At 52.7% G+C, this 18,270-nt stretch overlaps 1 protein-coding gene across 3 annotated transcripts in view; it reads left to right on the top strand.

The window, feature by feature from the left end:
* NOS1 (nitric oxide synthase 1) overlaps positions 1 to 16,078 on the top strand; it is a 181,940-nt gene extending 165,862 nt beyond the window's left edge. For all 3 annotated transcript variants that reach the window (XM_086681787.1, XM_086681788.1, XM_025933618.2), the window contains 9 exons: positions 3,117 to 3,310; positions 4,975 to 5,144; positions 7,677 to 7,887; positions 8,599 to 8,686; positions 10,265 to 10,386; positions 11,460 to 11,608; positions 12,641 to 12,835; positions 14,504 to 14,622; positions 15,794 to 16,078. In XM_086681787.1, coding sequence (XP_086537913.1) covers positions 3,117 to 3,310; positions 4,975 to 5,144; positions 7,677 to 7,887; positions 8,599 to 8,686; positions 10,265 to 10,386; positions 11,460 to 11,608; positions 12,641 to 12,835; positions 14,504 to 14,622; positions 15,794 to 15,809 — 1,264 coding nt within the window. In that variant the 3' untranslated portion in view covers positions 15,810 to 16,078. The remainder of the gene's footprint in view (positions 1 to 3,116; positions 3,311 to 4,974; positions 5,145 to 7,676; positions 7,888 to 8,598; positions 8,687 to 10,264; positions 10,387 to 11,459; positions 11,609 to 12,640; positions 12,836 to 14,503; positions 14,623 to 15,793) is intronic.
* Positions 16,079 to 18,270: the final 2,192 nt, after the last annotated feature.

Below are 18,270 nucleotides of genomic sequence, written 5' to 3'. Positions count from 1 at the left end.
ACACTGCACATCCAGCTCACAGCCGGTCCTCTGGTCCTACGGGACTTGACTTTCAACTTCGTCTCAGACCTACAGCTGCCACCTGGAGCAAAGCCCTGTTCATCAATGGTATTTGTCTCCTTGTGTCTTGGCTTTTCTCTCAAAGATACGTTTCCAAACAGCAGCCAGACCAATCTTTTAAAAACGCAAATTGAATCCTCTGCTGCTTCAAGCCCTTTAGTGGCTTCTCACTGGATTGAGGAGACCTTCAAACTTCTTGCCATGACAGGTCATAATGAGGCCTTTGTGATCTGGCCTCTGCCCGGCTCTCTGATCTCCTTCTCCCACCTCCAAACACTCCAGCCTTCTTTCCCTTCCCCAAACGTGCCACACCTTTTCATACCCCAGGGCATTTGCACATGCACACTCTTCCCAAACAGATCTTTGCATGTCGCCTTTTTCTCTTTGTTCAGGTCTCTGCTGACATGTGACATCACAGAGGGCTCCCTGACCATCCTTATCTGATGGTCACTCGGCCCGCTGCCCCCAGCCCATCACCACCCACCCATCCACATCACCAACCCCCTCTGAGACCTTTTTAAGTTGCTCCTCAATGAGAATAGAACACTTTGTTGTGCGTCCATCACTGTCTCACCAGTGCCTAGAACAGTGCCCGGCACTCAGTATAAATTTGCTAAGCGAATGAAACTTGAAACTTACAATATTTACTCTTTACACTGAGGAATGAAAGTAGCTACTTTTTTTTCCATTTAATGCTGGATGTTAGCTGACTGTTGTTTCATCTGTGAGCCCGTCAATGAGCCACCGCCAAGCACACGTGTGTGTTATGCTTCCGTGTGTGGATATAAATCACAAGCAGTGGATACTCTGGAGGAGGGGATGGTTGAGGCTCCAAATGACTGCTACCTTCCCATCCCTCCCTTTCTCCCCTTCCTCTGTACTTCTCAATGGCCCATATGTGTCCCAAGCTTAAAAAAAAAAAAAAAAAAAAGCTTACAAAATCCTATACAATTCTTACAAACCCCTCCCCCCCCCCCCCAGTTGAGATTTAGGGCAACTGGTCTCCAGGTTAGTGCAACTGGGAAGGGGTTGGGGGGAAATCTGCTTCCCCCACAAGGTCTCAAGGACCAGCCCATCAGAGTGTCCTGGGGCCACGCAGCCATTCAGCGCTGGGCTTAGGAAGTCATGCCTGATCAGAGGCTTGCAGAGTCCCCCGGGTTAAATTCCCAGCCTGGGGCACAGCCTGGGCCCACCCAGCTAACCTGCCAGCTGCCTCCCCGTTCCTGCCCCTTGGCGGCCTGACCACCTTATGTCACGTTCAGGAGGACTTGGGAGAAATGACTGTGAACGTGAGCCAGCTCAGCAAGTACGGGTCCTCCGCATTTCTATTTTGTACCGCCCAGAACGGAGGCAAATATACTTCTGAAAGAAATCGTGATGATCTAGGAGAAAGTGGGAATTGATTTGCGGGCCTTTCAAAGGCTTCCTGTGGTTGGCGCGAGAGGCTCCGAAATGAGCAGCCCCACAGCGCCCCCTGCTGGCTCTCAGCCTCTGCTAATTCCGATCGTGGAACTGGCAGGAGGTGATGATGTCTTTGCTCTCCAGGAACCAGAAATGCCTGTGAACTCAGAGCAGAATCAGTCGTGCGAGTCCTTATAGTTGACAAGATTAGTGTCCCAGGGATAGCAAAATCTGTCCAGGAAAAGAGAATGGGACCCCAGACCCTGACAGCACCATTCACAATTTCAGCCACCAATTTCCCCACCAGACTAAGGACGGGGGTGCCTTGCTTCAAGAAAATACTTGCAAAAGTGAATGTGCCAGCACAACTCTTTTTAATGATGGTGGCTATTTGCAGCACAAAAGGCTTCTTGGGTGTGCCAGAGGCTCCTTTAAATAGCGAGTCCCATTGATCTATTCAAGTGTTGATTTACATTCTGTGGAGAATGTAGAAACTTCACATTGAATACGAAGGGTCTCTATCAACTGAGAACCAATTAGCAACGAAGAAAAGCAGGTCGAAATGCAGACTCAAAGAGTACAAAGAATCTGATTTTCAAAGTGTGATGGGGCCCCCAAGTTTCCAGGTGGATCTGTACTAAAACTTTGTAAAGGACCAGAATGATCGTAGTCTGTGAATTCATTCTTGAAGCCTTCCCTTGGCATACGCCTTCTGCCCTTAAAATTCAAAAACCAATGCAAAAGAGAAGTACCTGACAGATATAAATAAATTTCTCTCTGCATTTTCTCCTTAGATCTCTCAAACTTATATTGGTGGATTTGCACATAACAAAGACCAATTATGTTTCTCATTTCCATGACAATATGGGGACCCTCCACTTACAGAAGAGGGGTGGAGCTTGGGATTCCCAGGAGAGCTGGCATTACACAGAATGGGGACTCGGCTACCTTGGCTCCAATGGGGTAGTGGTTCCTGGGAGAACCCCAATTAGTACTGAGAACAGAGTCTGTTATGGCGGCTGGTTAACCCTGGGAGTCTGAGGTCTCTTCATCTAATAAATATTTCTTGAGTACCAACGATGTGCCACGCACGGTCCTGTTTGCCAGGAATAGAGCAGTGGAGAAAACAGATTCCTTGCCGTCTAGAATCTACATTGCCCTAGAGGCCAGGGGGGCAGGCAGGGGGCCAGACCACAAACCACATGACGATGTAAACTCTACTAGAGGGCAGATGGTGGTAAGTGGTTTGGAGAAAGGCCGGTGAAGGAAGATAGAAAAGCAAGGAATCTGAGGACTGAACCCTGAGGTACTCTCATGCCCAGAGTTTGGGGAGACAAGAAGGAGCCGCCAAGGAGAGAAGATCAGGAGAGCCTGGGGTGCTGGAATCCAGGACAAAGGAGTTGAGAAGGAGGAAGTGAGCAGATATGCCCAGTGCGTCTTCCATGACCAAGAGGAGCGCTCGGAACTTTCCACTGGATTTGCAGTGCGGAGCTCATGGGTGCCAAAAGCTATGGTGTGGAATGATGGGGGCAGAGGACTTGGGGGCTCGCGGGATGGAAGGAGGGGGATTGCAGGCACAAGAAGAGGCGAAGGAGCAAGGAGAGGAGGCAGTAGCTGGTGACCCTTATCCAACTGTTCCTCGACTTCCCCTCCAGCCGATCAACGATCTTCGTGCGTCTCCACACCAATGGGAATCAGGAGCTGCAGTACCAGCCTGGGGACCACCTGGGCGTCTTCCCTGGCAACCGCGAGGACCTCGTGAACGCCCTGATGGAGCGGCTGGAAGATGCTCCCCCAGTCAACCAGCTGGTGAAGGTGGAACTGCTGGTGGAGCGGAACACGGCTTTGGGTAACTAAGGCCAGGGCCGGGCACCCCACCCGGCTGCTCCCGAGGCTCCTCCCCTTCCCCCGGGGGCTCCAGGGGCAGTGCGTGGGGGGGAGGGGGGGAGACCCGTCCTTCTTCCCCATCACCACGCCAGGTGGCAGAATGGGTCTCTGTCACCTCCAGTTTTTGAGACTGAAAACTCCTCCCGGGCTCATGGCTGAACAACCTTGGCCCAACTGGCTGAGCCCGTGTCCATGGACCAGCGTCTATGATACCAGGACATCCTCAGCTCATCCTTGGGGACGGGGCTTCTGCCTGCCTTCATCACCACCGCCTCACTGCCCACCGAATAAGTAGCAGCTGAGTGCCCCTCCCTCCTCTTAAAATGAAAAGGCACTATATGCAGCTCGATGGCCCACTAGAGGTTGAACCACGTTTCTGGCCTCATTAGATCAGGTTCTGGTCGTTTCGGTGACCATCCTTGACATTCCTGTTGAAGAACTTTCAAAGGCAAATGGGTCTCGGTGCTTCAGCTCAGTAGGCGCAGGTAAGCCTAGGGCTCAGGTACGAGGAACCACAGTGACCTTAGGTGACAGCCCCTGATTTGGTGACATATCACCTTTCCGAAGGAGTTAGGGTGTACCGTCAGAGCAGAATGTGGAAATAGTATGTGGTCAGAGCCCTGCTGAAAAGCCTACCGAAAGATACCACTTTGGGGGCGCCTGGGTGGCTCAGTCAATTAAGTGTCCAACTCCTGATTTCAGCTCAGGTCATGCTCTCACGGTTCGTGTTCTGTGCTGACAGCATGGAGCCTGCTTGGGATTCTCTCTCTCTCTCTCTCTCTCTGCTCCTCCCCTGCTCAAAATAAATAAATAAACATTTTTAAAAAAGAAGAAGAAAGATACCACTTTGGAGAGACAACACTTTATCTTCATAAATCCTACCCAGCCAAGTTCTTCCTTGGTGTTGGACTAGCACTTTTTTATCTTGGGTTGAACCCCTGATATAAAGTAAAGGCTTGTGTTTAGGGGCTATATCAGGTGCAAATTACACAGACGCCCTACAGTGCAGTAGTCAGAACGAGGTCTGGAGCAGTGCTGCCTGACTTCACACTTATGAGTTGTGTGGCCTCGGGCAAATCCCTTTACCTCTCTGTGCTTCTTCCTTTTTTGTCAGTGGCAACACGGGGATGATGATAATAATAGCACCAATCACCTAGGATTGTTGTAAGGACTAAATGAATTACTGGAGAATAGCACTTGGCCTAGAGAAAGCGCTAGGAAAGTGTTAGGTATGTTTGCAATTTTAAATACTGAAACCCCACTGAGAGGTTTGAGAGGCTGGCACCATGAGAGGGCAGACAGAGCCAAAATAGACCCATAGCTTGTGTTCAGTAGGGGGGCTCACTGCATAGAATGCCACGGGACTATCTCATGCTATTTAAATAATGGTTTATTCTTTTTATTTTTGAACTGGTTTGCTCAATTGATTTTGGATATGCGCCTTGCATAGATGAGGTGATCGCGTGGTCCCCAGAACCCTGGGTGTAGATGTGGAACATGGAAGGTGGCAAGCCAAGGCTCACCGGCCCCGTCCTCTGTCCCAGAAGCAAATCTGGCCTTCCTGGCCTGGACCTAAGCCCTCGGAGCTCAGACTCTCCTTCCCCCGTCCACCCCTCACCTCCATAGGCGTCATCAGTAACTGGACAGATGAGCACCGCCTCCCGCCCTGCACCATCTTCCAGGCCTTCAAGTACTACCTGGACATCACCACGCCGCCCACGCCGCTGCAGCTGCAGCAGTTTGCGTCCCTGGCCACCAGCGAGAAAGAGAAGCAGCGACTGCTGGTCCTCAGCAAGGTGGGTCCCTGGCCTCGTACAACCCCCAAGGGCACCTTTCACCTCCTAGTTGGTGGAGAGTTATAGAACTATAACCACAGCTGTCCAGCAGGTGGCAGGGTTGAGCAAGAGTTGCCAATTTTTGTTTGCAGGCGGCCGCCATATTGGCTAGTCCTGACCATCTCCCTTCATTCTAACTAAGGTCTGACAGAACGAGGGTAACTCTTTTGAATCTCAGAGTTCTCTGGCCTGGTAGAAATTTCTGTGCTAACTCTTGTTCCTCCTTCCTTCGCAACTCTTGAGCTTCCATGAGTTCTATCTGAGCCCATACTTAGGAGGAAAAGAAATAGAGAATCCCACTTGCCCTATTTTAGAGAGAGGCCTTTCCCAAAGCAGAGGACTTATTGATAGGACTGCAAGATATAGGAGCCCCTCTGATGGTAAAATGAATCAAACAAACCCTTCTATCACCCTTGCTTTGAAGCCTAGGGCTTCCTTGCCCCAAGCTGCTGCAAAACTTGGCTCCGTAGAATCCTACCCAGGGGGGCCACCCAGACTTCTCCCAGTGGGGGCTGCTCTCCACTAAGCAACGTTGGTTTAGCTTTCTTCCGCTGTCCAGGAGAGGGCACTGAATGATGGGCAGAGAGGAAGAGGCTAATTCAAAGAATGCATATTACAGTCGACCCTTGAACAACACCGGGGTTAAGGGTGCTAACCACCCCCCATGTAGTAGAAATCCACATATAACTTTTGACTCCCCCAGAATTGCCACAAATATAGCCTACGGTTGACTGGAAGCTTTACCAGGAATATAAACGGTCGATTAACACACATTTTGTATGTTATATGTAGTCTATACCGTGTTCTTATAATAAAGTAAGTTAGAGAAAAGAAAATGTGTTTGAGGGACCCATGTTGTTTGAGGATCACCTGTATTTAGAAGTGAGAAAAGTAACACCAGAAGGAACATTTATAGAGAGTTGTAAGGGGTTAACTCTGGAAAGTTGGAAACAGATTGGAGAAGTCAGAGCATTAATTTTCATCATAAGCTTTGCAGAATTGTTTCACTTTTTATGCTGTGTACATGCATAACTTTAATTTAAAGGTGTAATTCATGAGTCAGGGGCTGCTATGAAGAGGGACCAGAGATCAGCACTGTTCGGACGGGATGATTTCAAGTAGAATTTGATAAACTGTATGTCTTAGCCCGTTTCTTCCAAAGAGCGCAAACTCTAAGGTGGGGTTAAATGAGTGAGGATTTTTAATAAGGGAAACACCTGTGTGAGAGAAAAATGGCAAAGACTCAGGTAAGGCTGGGAGAACCATCAGACCTGTAACAAGTCTGACCCCAAGTGAAGGAGAGGGAAGGAAGTTTGAATGGAAGCATCTAGAACGGCAGCTGCAGCCTTCGGAAGGACCAGCACCGGTGACCCATGTCTGTTTCTAGTGGGTGTCCATTTCAGACGCAGTTCCTGAGGCTCTTGGCTAATTGCACCCTTGTAAGCTAGAGATCAGTGAGACTGGAGGTCTGGGGGGGGTGCGTCCTTAAGGGTGCCATACCCTATCAATAGAGCAAGGGTCGCCTTTAGGAACATGGGGGAAAGCTTTGTTATACGATGCACTTATAATGGGCTTTATTCCTCAAAGCCTGAGCATCGTGTAAGCAATAAGGGAATGCCCAGGGCAGCTTCTGAGATGTAGGAAAAATAACTCCAGAGCCCCAGAGGGGCTGTGCTGTCCACATGCCCCTGAACATGGTCCTCCACACCCTAACCTATTCCTTTGGGGCTGTCATTCACCATCTTAAACTTGACCTATGCTCTCTGCAGATGCATCGTCTCCAGACCTGCAAACTCACAGATCACAGCTGAGTTCTGTATCAACGAGTCACAACTCCTTCCATTTCCAGGTCCTTCTCTCTTGACCTTTACATGTGGCAGGACCTATAATAGTTGGGAGCACAGATTCTGGGGCCACACGGCCTAAAGTGGGTGTCAGCAACCTTTTCCCATAGACAGCCAGGTAGGAAGTATGTTAGGCTCACGGTGCCTGAGGTCTCTATCGCAACCCCGTAAACTCTCCCATTATAGCCCAACAGCATAGACAGCACCTAAGTGAGTGGGCGTGGCCAGGGTCCAATCAGACCTCATTTGTGGGTGCAGAAATTTGAATTTCATATCACATTCTCGTGTCGTGAAATAGTATTCTTTTGATTTCATCCCCAGCTCCCATCTGTTCAAACACGTAAAAACAACTCTTAGCTCCTAGGCTCCTACGAAACAGGTGGTTAAGCCACATTTCCCTGTCGGGCTGAAGTCTGCCACCCCCCACCTGGATTCAAAACCCAGAATCACTGCCTTAAAGCCAAAGGGCGTCCATATTTGTCCGTTGCCTCCTACGGTCGTAAGAATTAAAAGCTGGCACGGAGTAATTACTGCATAAATGTTAGCCATCATTTATGATGGCTCATTACCTTCCCTGGACATCCTGGTGCCCTCGTTGGGAGTGTGTACCGGGGCGGGTGCGAGTCCTGTGTCCCTCTCCTTGGCACAGGGCTTGCAGGAGTACGAGGAATGGAAATGGGGCAAGAACCCCACCATCGTGGAGGTGCTGGAAGAGTTCCCGTCCATCCAGATGCCCACCACCCTGCTCCTGACCCAGCTGTCCCTGCTGCAGCCTCGATACTATTCAATCAGTTCTTCCCCAGACATGTACCCTGACGAGGTGCACCTCACCGTGGCCGTTGTCTCCTACCACACCCGAGGTGGGCAAGGGCACTGGGAGAGCCTCCGGGTCTGCGTTTGCCCCCAGGGGCCTCTGCAGGTCTGCCAAATCCCAAGTCCCCAGGGAGGAGACCCATCCCCAAGGCCAGGAGCTGGGAAAGGGGCCGGGCAGGTGGATCGCCCCTTCAGGCAGAGCCAACCCGGTGCAGAATCAGGAAGCGAGAAGGATGTGCGCTTGAAATTCTTCTCTACTCCCCAAGCCTGAGAGCCCTTTTACTGTCATCTCCTCATCGCCGCCCCCCCCCCCCCCCCACCAAGGCAGCGACTCAAACAAGCCACCCCCACCCATCCCTCGGGGCGGGGAGCTCCCTGCTGCGTGATGTCCAGCTGGCTGTAGGTCAGTCAGATACCCTAGCGTTTTCCTCCTGTATTTTCCCTCCTTGATAAAGCAGTTAAAATGCACAGTGCCCGGGGGAGCTCTGAGACCGGCATCCTGGAAGGTCACCCAGAGCACACTGACCGTGACCTCAGTCAGTGGCAGGATCTGAATCCGACCCACCCTTACCCACAGGAACCCTGGGCGGTTTCACAGCCGTGAGCTCACCCCAACCATACCATGTCCAGACAAGGAATTCCAAGGCACAGACTTGGCATGGGGCTCTGGGCCTTCTGCTCTGGAGGGAGCGGGGAAGCCGGGGACGGGGAACCTTGGGGACAGGAGGCGCGCCAGACCGCCTTGGTTCCTCTGCTAGATGGAGAAGGACCAATTCACCACGGCGTGTGCTCCTCCTGGCTCAACCGGATACCGGCTGACGAAGTGGTCCCCTGTTTCGTGAGAGGGTGAGTGGCAACTGAAATCTGCATATGGATGTCCTGAGGTGGGGTAGGCGGACCAGCCCCGCGGGTTCTAGAGAAATGGCTGAGTCAGACAGAATGGAGATCAGCAAACACTCCGAATCACTCCAAGTTGTTTAGTCAGTGGGATCATGGGAGGGCGACGCAGCAGAAACTGGGCAAGCCCTCCAGTTCAAGTCAGGTCAAGGTAACAAATATGTATCAAGTGCATGTCCTGGGCTGGATGCTGGGGCTGCAGGAGACGGCCGGGCAAACGCAATATCCGCTTTCCTGGAATCGGCAACCTTGTGGAAATTCTATCTGATGTCTCCTGGCCACCCTATCCGTTTCCCACTTTCTTGGAGATGGGGAAGATCCAAGCCATCCCCCCACCCCCACCCCACATCGATCAGAGCTGTTCCTCCCAAACTCACTTTGATTATTTTTTTTTATTTTTTAAGGTTTATTTATTTTTGAGAGAGAGAGAGAGAGAGAGAGAGAGACAGAGCACGAGTGGGGGAGGGGCAGAGAGAGAGAGGGAGACACAGAATCCGAAGCAGCTCCAGGCTCCGAGCTGTCAGCACAGAGCCCGACGCGGAGTTCGTACCCAAAACCGCGAGATCACGACCTTAGCCGGAGTCAGACGCTTAACCGACTGAGCCACCCAGGCGCCCCCAAACTCACTTTAAAAGGGCATTCCTGCCTACGGTGAACAGTGCTATACTGTGCGCTTAAAAATTTTGTTAAGAGGGTAGGATTCATTGAAGTGTTCCTACCACAATCAAATAAAAAATACAACTTAAAAAAGTTTTCACAATAAAGGATATACCTGAGCCCACGCTAGGTTCCTGCTTTGGCACCCAGTAATTTCTCTACCTGAGCAGTGGTCTCGACCAGTGGTTCTTCTCAGCTGCTGGGAGAAGAGTGCTCATGGGATGGTCCATATGCCATCAGTGTGAGAACCCCCGCCGTGGTGCTTCAAAAATACAGTATCCTGAGCCCAGACTTGCTGCATTGCCCAAAATTCGGCACTTTGAACACCCTCCCCCACCCGTGGTTCTCTTATACATGGCAGGCTGCTCCCTGATCTTGGGAGATCCCACGGGTGGTTAAATCGCTGCTTCTCAGAGCGGGGGATTCTCCCCCGCCCCCCGTCCCCGCCCAGGGCACATTTGGCAAATTCTGTGGACACTCTTGTTTGTCACAGATAGAGGGTGCTCCTGGCGTCTAGTAGGTAGAGGCCCAGGGGGTGCTACGCAATATCCTACCACGCACGGGGCACCCCGCCCCCCCGCAGCAGAGAAGTGTGCAGCCCCAAATGTCAGGAGTGCTGAGGTTGGGAAACCCTGAGTTAAATCGATCCCACCGCCCTTCGCGGCTTAGCCCAGCAATGAGGAAAATCGGGAATTGGAGTCGTAGCCAGACTACCTCCTGTTTGGGGGATTCCCCAAATCTCTGGGACCCCCCCCCACTCTGATCAGACCCCACATGAAGAGTGCGATCCCACTGAGTTACCAAGACGGTCAGGCATCCTTGATCAGACTTGGGCTCAGCCAGCCTTCTGATTCTCTCTTTCTCGCCCAGAGCACCCAGCTTCCACCTGCCCCGAAATCCCCAAGTGCCCTGTATCCTCATTGGCCCGGGCACTGGCATTGCCCCTTTCCGAAGCTTCTGGCAGCAGCGACAATTTGATATCCAGCACAAAGGTGGGTCAGAGTTCAGCAGCCGTGGGGTGTCCACCCCGCCTGGACCCGGGGAGACCCGCCTGTGTCCCAGCCACCCGGACGCATGATGGCGTTACCTCTCCGTTGCATCACTGCCTGAGGAAGGGCGGGGGGGGGGGGGGGGGTCATAGTACTGACCGGACCCAGAGGTGAGGTCCACGGTTGTACTCCAAAGGACACATCCAAACAACTCTCCCAACCCAGTTCACCCTCGGGCCTGAAATTCCATCCCCAGAGGACATTTCTTTGACCGTTAAGATAGGACCCATCTGAAACGTCACGCGGCCCTGGAAGAATAAACCTTAAGCCTTCTCAAATGCATGTGTGGGTGTGGGATCGTCCCAAAGGTGGTTCCTCGAGGGCGAGCCTTGCTGTGTGAGAGACACAACACATCAGCTTTGGGAGGAGAGAGAGCAAGAAACCCACAGTGGCGGTATGCATTAAACAGGGATTTATTGAGCGTGTAAGAAATGCCAAACGCTGTTGTGGGTGCCACAGGCACAACGATGAGCAAGACAGAGAAACAAGTTAAAATAATATTAATAATAATAATAATAAGCTTCCGTCCTAGACCAGTCATTCTGGTTGGAATAGCTAATACTGATAAAGGATTCGCCGCATGCTGGGCTCCCCTGTTTTACTTCTCAGTCACCCTGGAAGATAGATGTTATTTTTATTTCCATTTGCACCTGGGGAAATACACACCTAGAACATTAAGTAAGCTGCCCACCATCACACTGAGCTGGGATTTGAACCCCGGTAGTATGGCTCCACAGTCTAGGCCTCTAGCACTACCCAATTGGGGGAGGGGGGTGCTAAATAGCCAAGGGGTGGGGGCAGAAGGAAGGATTGAGACCCTGAGCACACCGTACCTGCTTCCCTCAGTGTGTGCATGCGCGTGTGTGTATGTACCCCAGCCTGTCCCCGTGCTTGTGTGCCTGTATCCGCAAGGTACACACCAAGGCTTTTTCAGCACCCCACCCCTGGCATCACCACCCACAGCCCCAGGTCAGGCCTCAGAGCTGTCAGTGACACGAGATCTTCCTGGTCCCCAGGAATGAGCCCCTGCCCCATGGTCCTGGTGTTTGGGTGCCGGCAATCCAAGATAGACCACATCTACAGGGAGGAAACTCTACAGGCCAAGAACAAGGGGGTCTTCAGAGAACTCTACACGGCCTACTCGCGGGAGCCAGACAAACCAAAGGTAACATCCGGCCCGTTCACAGTCCCCACGCCCCAGCCCAACACCTGCCGACACCCCCACCTTTCCCGAATTCTCCTGCGGAACATTGCTCTGTACATCAGGAAGCAGGAGCACAAAAATACCGATTTAAAATATTTAACAGCCCATATCCTCTGATGCCACTTCTATGAAATATCCGGAACAGCCAAATCTGTAGAAACAGAGAGCGGATTTGTTGGTTACCAGGAGCTGCGGGGACGGGGGGCTGACTGCCGATGGGAACAGAGTTTCCTTTGGGGGTCATGAATAAGTTCTAGAACTAGAGAGAGTGCTGGTGGCCCAAGATTGTGGTGTACAAAATGCCACTGAATTGTCCGCTTTAAGAGGGTTAAGCGGTTCATTATATGTGGTGTGTATTTTACCAGAATAAAAAAAATACTTAAAAATATGAATAATAAAAAACCGAAAAACACATTTAACAGTCCATTAGAGGCACTACCCGTCAGAATGGTCACAGGCCACCGGACTGGAGCACGCTCCTGCTGGGTCTTGGGGAGACCCAGGGGGCGGTCCCCGGAAAGGGCCCAGGGCAGCTGGGGTGGGGTGGGCACTCAGAGGGTCCGGGCAGCGGCTGTTTGACAACCCGTGTGCTGGGTTTGTGCGGGTGTGAACTGAGAGCCCCTCGCCCCTCCCGCCTCTTGCTGTCTGGCCTGGGGCCTCCCCGGGACCCCAGCCCAGGATGCCCGCAGGCGCGAAACCCGCACCTCGCGGAGAACAGGCGTTCCCACCCCGTGGGTGACCGCTGGCCGTTGCAGAGGGGAGCAGGTAGATAGTGCCCTGCTCTGTGCTGCTCCAGGGGGTGGCGCTGGGGTGTGTCCTCCCCCCTGGAGGGTCCTTAGCACGGCTGAGCCCCATTCACACACCCTTGGCTTGGCTTTCGCTCTCTTACTCCTCCCGGTCCCCTGGGGTCACGGGTGTCGGGCTCCGCTCCCCTGGGGGAATGAAATGCACCGGACCCCAGCTCCTCCCCATGGCTCTCCCTGCTCCCCACAGAAGTACGTTCAGGACATCCTGCAGGAGCACTTGGCAGAACCTGTGTACCGAGCCCTGAAGGAGCAAGGGGGCCACATTTACGTCTGCGGGGACGTCACCATGGCCGCCGATGTCCTCAAAGCCATCCAGCGCATCATGACCCAGCAAGGGAAACTCTCAGCGGAGGATGCCGGCGTGTTCATCAGCAGGCTGAGGGTGAGTGACAGGCCGGCTTCTTGGATCCCTTTTCTGGCATCCAGTTCCCGTCTCCTCTTCCTCACCCCGCCTGTCTCAGTGATCGGGGGAGCCTTGATGACATCCCCGGCTGCTCCATTTTCCCATGTGTGGCTCAAGGTGGAGGATACTGGTGGCCCCAGACCATAGTTGAGAGAGAAGGAAGGGTGACTGGGCGCTGGGTCAGTGCGGGCGCAGGTATTAAATAGGGATGGCGGCAGTGCTGTGTGAAAATAACAAGTGAGTGGGCTGCTGGGTGGCTAGATAGAAACCGTCCACACCCAACTTTTCCTGCCCCCAGAACCACGCTGCAGCACTGCCCTGCGTGGTGGTGCAGGTTGAACACTGCACAAAAAAAAGTTTGTCTAAGGCCAGCCACCCTATGTTTGCACAGAGCCATGTACCTTGGCACGGAACTGTGTCTACCCCAGAAAGAGGGGGTACTTTCACCTAATTTGCACAGAGGCTAGAAGCAGCCCAGCAAGCAGAGTCCTGATTGAGTGGCCAGCTGCCCCAAATAGGAGGAACCGAGTGTCATGCCTCCACAAAGCTCCAGAGATGATCCCATCCTTCCCCCTTCTTCCCTAAATGAGCATTAAACATTTTTTTGCACAAGAAGTCTTGCCCTAAATCTAATGCTAAACCCCAGGTGGTTAAAAAAAGAAGGAGGAGGAGGAGAAGAAGAAGAAAAAGAAAAGAACTTTCTGGTAGAAATGCCACAGATCCAAGGGGAGCGGCAGAGAGCTCCTATCGCTCAATATCTTTGGTATGAGCCTTGGAGACACTGTCATAGATTCCCGGACCTCTGCAAAATAAGGTTCAAAGACTACCCCAACTAAAGGTGAACCCATTCTGCAAATGTGCAACTTCCTTCAGGACCGAAGGGTGCCAGAACTGAACTCTGTGCCTTGTTGTGCTTCACTGTGATTCCGCGTTGTTCCCCCAACCAGTGCCCTGCCTCAGCAGTGGGGCACACTTTCCCCTTGTTGAACCCTCAAGGACACGGCCCTGGGAGGATGTTCTTGCTGCCTGCCCCTCAGTTTGCTGAAGGAGCTCGCACTTTCTCCAGAAACTCTTAGACGCCAGAAATCGGTCATCACTTGTGCTGTTTCTTGAATCCCCAGAGGAGATTCCTCTTTTTTGGTTGCTTATTTCTGCGCAAAGATGCCCGTCTTTGGATAAACTCATGTGTGCCCGCCAAGTCTCCACTCTGGTGGCTGTGCAGTGTTCCCTGAGTGCTAAACGGGGCACTTTTCTCTTCTCCCATCTCTGCTGGCTTCTTCGGGCTGTGATGCCTTTTACACTCCACCCAGCCATGCCCAGAGCTGAACTTTGCAGGAACAGGAGGAGGGAGAGAAGGGGAGCGAGGTTTCCCTTTGACCTCCTCACTCCCTCTGTCCTCAGAATCGGCAGCTCTGTTTCTGGACGCAAAGCGAAATGTTCTTTGCCCCCTGGGCTGGAGAGACGGCTCTGCGCTGGAGAGTCTTGTGAAACGCAGCCCTGGAGGCCAGAGATCCTCCAGGGGGCGCTGGGTTACACCTTGTTTCTTTAGGAACCGACTTCTTTAGGGATATTCCATTCCAGGGTGTCAGCGTTGTCTGTCCCTTTCCCGCCTTTGGCTGGCATTTGAGGGCTGTTTCTGTCCCCCAGGATGACAACCGGTACCATGAGGATATTTTCGGGGTCACCCTGCGAACATATGAAGTGACCAACCGCCTTAGATCTGAATCCATTGCCTTCATTGAGGAGAGCAAAAAAGACACTGATGAGTAAGCAGCCTCCATCCTGTGGGCAAGGGGCGGGCAGGGGTGTCAGGCTTCGTTTCACGCTGGCTTTCCCACAATGTGGGGGGGGAGGGGAGAGGGAGGAGGGCAAATGCACATTCTCAGGCCACCCCACACCTGCTGACTCTGAAACTCTGGAGCGAGAACCTTGGTTTGTGTTTTAGAAAGCCCTCAGGGGATTCTGAGGCCCCTCCATGTGTGGGAACCCGGGCTTTGGGTGCCCAGCGTCTGCCTGGGGCGCCCCCTAGTGGAACAATGGCTCCAGCCTCTGGGAAGGCGTGTTGGAACCACTGCTCCCCGCATTTACACCGCCTCCCACGCCCCCCAAGTCGCTCAGAACATCCTCATCCACACAAATCCCAATTGGTGTTATTATGACAAGTTTACCGGCCTTCTGGAAGTTGCTGGGAACAGTCAGAGGCGTCGCGAGACTGGATTGAGTCTCAGGATTTCAACCTTATCTGAAGGCCTTGACCTTTGAACTGCGATTGCAACGTCGCTCACCCTATTCCCGCCGCAGAGAACTTCCAGACCACCACCGGATGCCCCTTGTGTTGAATTAAGTGGGAATTCGGCTGTCTCGTTTTTGGTAGCAGAGGGAAGACACCCCGTTTCTTTTTTCCTTAAGTTTGTTTATTCTGACAGAGAGAGAGAGAGAGAGCGAGAGCCCACGTGCATGTAAGTGGGGGAGGGACAGAGAGAAAGAGGGAGAGAGAGAATCCCGAGCAGGCCCCACGCCACCAGTGCAGAGAGCCCGATGCGGGGCTTGAACTCACAAACCTCAAGATCATGACCTGAGCGGAACTCAGATGCCACCCAGGCGCCCCAAGACGCCCCATTTCTTAAGCAGCCTCCTTTCTCCCCCCTTAGGATGACATATTTCGTGTCCAGTAGGCCCACACTTGATTGCCTTTCAGATTACAACCCCTCTGGCTGTCAGAAAGCCCCTTTCATTGTCCCTCTTCCTGACCCTTTGTGTTGTTCATTCCAGAGGAGCCCCAGCTGGGGGGGAGGAGTGGGGGGGGGCAGGCTACAGAAGAAACGGCAGAGCTTGGTGCCCTGTGCCCAGAGCTTGGTGGCTTCCCTGGGGCTCTGCAAGGAAACAGAGCAGCTCTGTTCTGTGACACTAACTCCCTCCCTCCCTGTCTTCCTACAGAGTTTTCAGCTCCTAACTGGCTCCTCTTGCCCAGATGGATGGCCGGGGGGGCTGTCCCCTGCGCTCCGGCAGGGGCGGCTGCAGGTTTTCTAAGCGTGGACACTGCTGAACCTTCCCTACGGAACCCCACGTGGCCCCCGCTGTCCCTCTCGTCCTGTCACCGTGGTTGTTCCTCTTCTGGGTCCCCACCCCTCGGTGGTTTCCTTGGCCCTCCTGGGTTTTCTCCTTGAGTTTTCCTGCTGCAATGCAATGCCTTTATAATCCACAGTGGCTCTTCCAAAACTGTGTCCCCCCCTCTCTCTCTCTTCCTGACAAGGGCAAATCACTGGTGCATGAAATCACTGGAACATGGCCGTCGCTCCTATTAGGGCTTGTTTTCTGGGGTTTCCCCTGGAGAGGCTGCAGGGACTGGTCAGGAGAGTCCCAGCCAGTCCCTCTGCTGCTGAAGCCCCCCCCCCCCCATCCTTTTTTTATGATGACGTCCTCGTTGTGTGTGTATATGTGTGCACGTGTGTGCACGCATGTGACAGGCCTGGGTCCCCGTCGTCTGCCCTCTCCCCTGGACAGGCGTGTTGCCGGCAGCCTCTCAGTGCCCCAAACCGTGCCCTGGCCTTGTATTGGTTCCTCACGTGTCCATAACTTAAGATCTGTGCTCCGTGTTCCTGAAATTCTTATCCCTGAAGCACCTTAACGGTCCCCGGTTGCAAAGGGCAGGGAGAAGGGAGTGTGACAATTAAGGGGAAATCTCCATCAAAAAGGGGCTCACGGAATTGCATGCGTTTAGATCCCAGCACGCACCAGTGAGCAGCCCTCTCTGGGAAACTAACCCATCTCAAGGATTAAGCAAACCCCCTCCCTGATCCTACCCTGCCCGAGCCAGATAGGATCACCTGATTTGGCCCTCCCCAGATAATCCTACCCGCAAGTCTGGGAAGTAATGTTCCTGTCTTTGCCACCAGGTGACTTGGGGCAAGTCACTTGTCCTCAGTTTCCCCTTGTAATGTTATGAAGCTAAAAAAAAAAAAAAAAGAAGAAGAGTATGAATAGATGAAACTTTAAGGTGGTGGAGACTGGAGAGCATCTCAAGGAAGAGTCTCATCACCAGGTTTTTTGTTTTGTTTTGTCTTCTCCAAATGGGGACTTGCCGATCTGCCCTAGGAAGGAAATCACAGAAGCCCGTCCAAAAGGGTAGTTGGAGAGGGAAGCCATAACGAGGCTTCACATAGCTTCTTGTACGGGACCACAACCCAGGGTGGCCTGCCCCACACGCTCTTGGACTTCTACAAGTGATCCCGTGGTTTCAAGCCTGATAAAATAATTTTGACACATTAACGAACTTTGACTCCAATCAAAAATGGCCAGCAGTCTTCAGTGAGGGGGCCTGCCCTGGGTCCCCAGGGCTGGAAGGGGAGCCTTCAGACAGTGGGTGCTTCTGTTTGGTTGTGTCCTAGCATACAGAGAGACAGCTTTGCCTTTCTGTAGGGCACAGTGGGCATTTCCTGATGCTCCGCTTGGGGGGCCTGCCAAAGAGAAAGTGCCCCCGACCCTCTCTAGAAGGGACTTAGGACAGGGGGCGCCAAAGAGGCGTCCCCAGGAGGGGACAACCTCGGAGATTCTTAAAGGCAAAGGGCAAACTAGACCTCGCCTTTCTCCGCCCACCCGTCATTCAAGGAGGAATTCATCAGCGCTTCCCTCTCCAGACCAAGCTCTGCGCGTGCTTCTCCATCCCCAAATAAGTACTTGTGTGAAGTTCCTCTGTGCATCTTCTTCGTATAGCCCTGCCCTTCTAGTAGCAGGCAGGCGGCGGGAAACATCATCTCATTGTGTCAGGGAGTCCGAAGCAGCGATTATAGAACGGGGATGCATCTTTCGTCCCCAAAAAGGAGTTTTGTTTTTAGAGTAAACGCCTTTCAACTCCCGACACAAGCTGCTTCATGATGCCCGGGGAGAAGACTGGAGATCGGTCTGATGTGTTTCTCTCCTTTGCCAGAATCCCTGTTAGGAAAAACCTCGCTGTTATGAGCCTATCGGGAGGCAGAGTGAAGTCCATGTTCAGGGTTTAGGTCTGATCCAGGGTGGGTAAATGCTGCCCTCTTGTGGTGGTTTTTAGTTCAGTCCCAGTAGCCAAAACGAGGGGCCCAATTTGGCTTCACAACAGGTGAGCAGAAAGTAGGATTCACTGGGCATTTGGGGGTCACCTAGGCTGCAGCCCTTTTGGTCCCTCTCCGCCTTGAACTGGCCTGCCGTGGCTCCAACCGCATTTAACAAAAGTGAGTTTGGCCAAGAGGAAGGAGACATCCCCAGCAAACAGGAAAAGGTGAAATAAATGGTCACGCTCCCCATCTTGACGATGAATCCATAATCACGTCTTGACTATGAATCCCGCACCTCGTGTTATGAAAGAAGAGAGGTAATTAAACTACCTGAGCGGAGGAATGTTTTCCTGATTGGTTTCCACAGAGTGAGGCAGCCCAGGA

This window comes from Puma concolor, chromosome D3 (assembly GCF_028749965.1).
Source record: "Puma concolor isolate L17-30 chromosome D3, mPumCon1.1.hap2, whole genome shotgun sequence".
Lineage (NCBI taxonomy): Eukaryota > Metazoa > Chordata > Mammalia > Carnivora > Felidae > Puma > Puma concolor.
The sequence above is the reverse complement of the archived record's forward strand: the minus strand, read 5'-3'. Positions and strand labels throughout refer to the sequence as shown.